This window comes from Hevea brasiliensis, chromosome 2 (genome assembly GCF_030052815.1).
Source record: "Hevea brasiliensis isolate MT/VB/25A 57/8 chromosome 2, ASM3005281v1, whole genome shotgun sequence".
Classification (NCBI taxonomy): domain Eukaryota; kingdom Viridiplantae; phylum Streptophyta; class Magnoliopsida; order Malpighiales; family Euphorbiaceae; genus Hevea; species Hevea brasiliensis.
In genome coordinates, this window is record NC_079494.1 from 11112123 (window position 1) to 11118172 (window position 6050).

The 6050-nt window shown below is 29.9% G+C and overlaps 1 protein-coding gene across 1 annotated transcript; it reads left to right on the top strand.

Annotated features, from left to right (window-relative positions):
* Positions 1–1591: 1591 nt before the first annotated feature.
* On the top strand, positions 1592–3942 carry LOC110632353 (cyclin-D5-1). Its single transcript, XM_021780555.2, has 5 exons — positions 1592–2071; positions 2171–2257; positions 2346–2637; positions 2713–2843; positions 2968–3942. Exons 1-5 carry the CDS (start codon positions 1829–1831, stop codon positions 3175–3177), a joined length of 963 nt encoding a protein of 320 aa, XP_021636247.2. The 5' UTR covers positions 1592–1828; the 3' UTR covers positions 3178–3942.
* The last annotated feature ends 2108 nt before the right edge of the window (positions 3943–6050 follow it).

Here is a 6050-nt window from a genome sequence, read left to right on the forward strand (position 1 = left end):
ACTTATAAATATATTTATTATTAAAATGAATAAAAATGATATTAAATGAGATTTACAATAAAATTTTAAAATTAAATAATGCTAATAGAGTAAAATATTTAGTCAAATTAATTTATAAATATCAAAGTAAAAAATTGGGTCATTCAACTTTTTTTTTTATCTTATAAATTTAAAAAATTATTATAAACAAATAGATTAATTTATTTTTAAAGCTTATAAGCGGGTTGACTAATATATAAGTTAAAATAAATACTCTCTAAATTATTCTAAATGAATTTAAAAGATTTTTCACTGTAAACTAAATAATTTTAGAATAGGTGATTGAGATCTCTTTACTCTTTTTCCACTTTAAAAGTAAAAAATATCAATTAAATTATTTATGATTAAATCTAAAATATAGTATTTTCAGAAATTATATATTATAAAGGCAATGGTAAAATAACATAGATGTCATTAAATCTTTGGATCTTGTGTCATCTTCTAATTTTTTTTTTTTTTTTACCCATTGAGAAGGCCAACATTGCCACATCTCCCCCAAACCTTCACATGATTGTTTGCCTATGTTTATTTATGTGGGGATTTGTCTTAGATCTTCTGAGTTCTAATATTTTAGGGGGAAAAAAAAATTCATAAGTGAATTGGGATCTCTATTTATTGCCTTTTTATTAGGACAATCAAAGGAAGCACCTTCTCTTGTTTTCTAATTGTCTTTTATTTTTAAAATATTTAATTATAAATTACCTTTTTTTTTTCTATAAGTACGATGAAAGTCACCTCTCCATCCTCAGTCGGTGGATTGACTTAATTAAAAGCAAAATTATTATCCAATTATTATTTACAAATACTATCAAACAATTATATATTTTTTAAATTCCTTAAAACTATCTTTCTTTAATATATTCAATGGATTTTAAAATTTTATTTAATAAAAATTTAATAAATTAAATAATAACTAATAAACTAGATAATGAAAAATGATTATCTCTCTTAATCCTTTCTTACTAAATATTGTTTTTGTTTCTTTAAAATAATATAGATTTATCAAATTAATCACAATAACATTGGAGTTATCTCAAAGAATATAAAATTTTTAGTATAAATAATAATTAGAGCTAAATATATTTAAAAAAATAAATATGAATTTATTACGAAAAATTACAAAAAAAAAATTACTAAAACTTTTAATTATATATATATATATTATTTTTTTAGCTCAAATTATCAATATGATTTTTTTTTTCAAATAAATAATTGGACCTCCTAGAAGTAAAATCCATGAATTGATGGACCTAATAAAGTTAAAGGTGACTATGATTTCCTTCAATATAACATGAAGCTTTTTCTAATTGGCCTACAAGGAGATAGACCATAGAAGAAGCAAACCCCAACCAATCACCAATAAACAAGGTGCGGGTTCAGGTACGACCCCATGTACGTTAGTAACGGAACCCACCTGACAACTACAAATCCTCTCCTCATTGGACCGTGACTTACACTTGATATACACTGGCGTACATCCAACAAAGCCCCGCTAGAACTGCTGTTCTCGTGCTCTGAAAACAAGCACCCAATTAACCCAGTCCACAAAAAACAATTTTCGGAAAATTGAAAATAAAAAAGGCTCAACACAATCTCCACATTTATAGACAGTGAAGAGATACATGTTACACAACAGACCAAACAAGAAGAAACCAAATCAAACACATTAGTTCTGTTGTTTTTCGTTCAATCCTCATAATAAAACCGTTAAAACAGCAAAACCCTTATCTTGATAGACTTCAGCCATCCATTATTTTCATCATTTATAGAGAGAAAGAAGAGGAAGGAAATGAACATGGAAGGTGAATCTATCTCTGAGCTTCTTTGTCAAGAAAGTGAGAATTGTCTTGTAGAAGATGTGGTAGATGAGGATACATTTGTTGACTTGGCAAGAAGTAGAGAGGAAGAAGAAGGGTATGTGGAAATGCTGGTTGAAAGAGAGATCAATTTTAGATTCAAAGGTGATCAACCTATGGGTTTTGACAATTGGCTCAGATGTGCCCGATTGGAAGCCATTGCTTGGATTCTTAAAGTTAGTTTTGTTTTGTTTTCATTGAACTATAAATACAAAATTTTAATTGAGATATTATCATATTAATGTTGCATTCTGATTTTCTGGTAATTATTGCAGACTAGAGCAATCTTTGATTTCCGCTTCCAAACAGCTTATTTGTCCCTTGCATATTTTGATCGATTCCTCTCAAAGAGGTCTATTGATGTAAGATAAAGCTGTTTTCAATTAAATTTGGTCTATTCAATACTTGTTCATGAAATTGGAGTAATCTTTATTATTTTTTTGGATGCAGAGTGAGAAATTATGGGCCGTCAGATTATTAGCAGTGGCATGTCTTTCTTTGGCTGCAAAAATGGAGGAGATAAAAGTACCTGCTTTATCAGAGTTTCAGATTGAAGATTACAACTTTAAAACCCAAGTAATTCAAAGAATGGAGCTTTTGGTATTAAATACATTGGAATGGAGAATGATTTCCATTACTCCTTTTGCTTTTCTACATTACTTGATCATCAAATTCTGCAAAGACTCCCCACCAAGACATATAATATCAAGGATTGTGGGATTCATCTCTACTTTAATGAGAGGTACCTTTAAATGGGAATTGATTATATTTTCTGTACGTGTAGTTTGTGATTTTAAAATGGGCTTCTTATATGCAGAGATCAATTTGATGGATCATAGACCGTCTGTTATAGCAGCTGCAGCCACCTTGATGGCCCTAGATCAGAGCTTAACAAGACGAGCATTGGAGTGTAAGATAAATTCCACTTACTCTGAGTTTCTTGAAATTGTGAGTCCCTGATATTGTTCACTTATAACTCAGTTCTCCACAGTTAGATTAATCATGAATGCATTAAGTTGAAGCATATTCTGATCAATGAGACTTGCAACTTCTTGTTCTTTTTCTGTGACAGGAAGATGTGTTTCAATGCTACAATCTAATTCAAAAACTGGAAATGGAGAACCTTAACACACCAAAGCTTGTAAATTCGCAGGATGTTTTAGAGAATTCTTCAATGACTTGTGCAATTAGCACTAAGAGGAAGAGACTTGCATTCGATAATTCTGATATAAATTATGGGTTAGCTGATGAGAAACGGCAACGATGGCTAGAGAGACACTGAGACACTCTGGTTTCCAAGGGCTTCAAAGGGCTAATTTTTTCTTTCTTCAATTCATGGCTTATATAAAGGATTACTTATGAGTATTTTTGGATTATTACTGGATGCATGGATATGATTTTGGAGTTGATTGGAAGTGTTTCCTCAAGGAATGATTATAGAAAGGAGAAAAATGGAAGTAAAAGAGAGTGCTTGTAAAACAGTCAGTTCATAGGTTTACACGCCTGTTCAATTCTTTGTTTCTTTTAAATGTCATTTCTTGCTCTTTTTAAAAATTTCTTCATTATTACAATAATAAGAATAATTATTTCTTACCTTTCTTTCTAGGTTTATGAAACCTAACTTTTGATGGGATGTTTTCTTGCACCTTTGAAAAGGCTGATAGTGTAATTGTGGAGTAAAAGAGTTGCTCTCTGTTTTTGTGATTTGATAAATCTGTGCTGCATGTTGGCCATGGGGCAGAGATTGATGTGATTGAATTTGTTTGAATGTCTGGCTTTTCCCTGGAAACCTTTGTTGGCTGAATTGAGGTTAGAGGGGGTCAAGAAACCCTACACATTGCTTGTGGAATCAAAAGGAATTTCTCCAGTGATTACCCTTTGACGGAATAATGGATTTCCGTTTCTATGAGTTATCAATTTAGTTCCTGTGTTGATATTGATGGCCATATGCCTTATTATTACTTTTCTAGTGATGTTAGCATTGGTGTTCATTTGCTTCTTATATGAGATTTTTTCTTTTTGAATAAATTACAATTTAATTATAAAATCTTAAATTTAATTTCTATATTTTAAAAACTAAGCAATTTAGTCCTCCGTCTAATTTTTTGTTTAATTGACTATTAATTATAATAAAAATAATAAAAATGTCCTTAACTTTATATTTACTAACTAAAATAATTTAGTTGCTAAGAATTTATATTATCAATAAAATAGTTTCTTAATTTAAATTTATTTTATTTGTAATACAAAATTTCAAAGGTTAAATTGTTTAGGTTAGAAAATATATAAAGTTAAGCGAGTTTTAGTATTTTTTATATAATTAATGGTAAATTATAAATTTTGTTAAATCTCATATATTAAATAATTAATTTTAAAAATATTAAAAATTAAATTATAAATTTTATTAAATTTATAATTTACCCTTTTTTTTCTATGTATTTAACATGAAAGTACAAATTATAATAAAAAAAGGTCTTCCTAAAGTCGCTGAGATAATTTTGTTTACAAGTTTTCTTGTATAAAGTCAAAATAGGGCCATCCATTCATCAAGAAGCAGTCGTTTTTCCTTGCATGATCCTGAGCTGAAGCCCGAAGCCAAAGGTACGAGCAGATTAAGTTGACGAGTAGTGAGCACAGGACAATTTGTTTTTTATTTTTTTATGGAGGTATTATTAGGAGGGTTCACAGCTGTGCAGTCAAAACTGGCAAAGGAGTACTTGGTACTTTGCCTGCCACTGGTTCCCTCATCATCTGGCAACTTTGCTGGGGTGGTCGCGCTTTGTATCTAAACCAAACAGCACCAATTTTCCTTTACTGTTTTATAATCTATTCTTTTCATGGGCCTGGGAGAGTGTAGACTCGAATTCTACCATGATGCCTTAGATGCTATTGACGCATCAAATTTGAACAGGGTTCTGATGCGTGGGCTCAGTTCATCAGTTGTTTATCGCCTGGAAAGTTCCCAATTCCTGCAAATTGGAGTACAAGAAAACCCTGTTGGTGGAATCTTCTTTATAATCTGATAGCTATTGCCAACTAAGCAATTCATTGGGTATGTATCTGCCATTTCCAAACAGTGGTATGGGCCACTAGGAAGGTCTTTAATTCCCAGTTGTCATGAAGTCCAACTTGGAATCTTTCAATTGAAATGGTTCAATTCTCATCCCTCTGAGATGTGAAATGCGCCACAATTGCATGAAAAATAAGAGTAATTTAATCCTTGTATCTCAAAATAAAATCAGACACAAAGCAAACCAGGAATTATTGAAAAGCACTGTAAGGTTACAGGCATTAATGATAACATTTTCATTATCGAAACATGACCCTGAAATTTAGTAAAGGTTTCAGTAATCATGTGAACTTAATTGGTCACTTTCAAAACAGGATCTCGACTTCTTATCTTCTTCCCATAATTCCCCCTTTGAGCTCTTCAGCACTGTCAAATTCTTTTCTATTTTCAATTGAATTAAAATCCATTCACTAATGATTCTTTCAATTTTTTTTGTTGGTATTGGGTATTTGTTGTTTCACCATTTGGAGTATTCCACTGTATATTTTATTTTTTTTTATATTTTATTTAATAAAAAATTTAATTGCATTACGGTATACTAAACATAGTTTTAATTTTAAATTTGTCATTATGGATTCTCTAATCCTGAAATTTTCTTTTGTTTTTTGTTTAATTTTATTGGGTATTGGGTGTTCTAACATTTGGAGCATTCCATTGTTATATTTAATTCTCTCTTTGTGCAACTTTTGCTTCTTTTTTTATTGTCTTGAAGCCTAAATTTTTCATTTGGCTTCTCTAAATTAGACCTGATTATTTTGCAGTATTTCCATTTCCTCAATTTATGATTTGTGTCTCATTTTGACATTCCATGTTTGATTCAAGATGGTGAGATGACTGAAATTTGAATGAAATATATGAGACATTAAGATTAACCTGTTTATGGAAGGTAGCCAAAATTTGAATTATCAAATCAAATCAAATCAAATTACTAATCAAATTAAAATAATAAAGGCGTTATGTGATCTAAAAGAAGTAATTCTTACTTACATTTGGGTATATATGCTCAACCAATCAATAATTGTTACTTTAGTTAAAATCAAGGTAAATCTCATTGAAAAATACATGTAAATAGTTTTCTATTGATT

Coding starts and splice junctions, on each gene's coding strand:
- LOC110632353 (XM_021780555.2), top strand. CDS start 1,829: ATGAACATGGAAGGTGAATCTATCTCTGAGCTTCTTTGTCAAGAAAGT. Junction 2,072..2,170: donor CCATTGCTTGGATTCTTAAA/GTTAGTTTTGTT, acceptor TAATTATTGCAG/ACTAGAGCAATCTTTGATTT. Junction 2,638..2,712: donor CATCTCTACTTTAATGAGAG/GTACCTTTAAAT, acceptor TCTTATATGCAG/AGATCAATTTGATGGATCAT.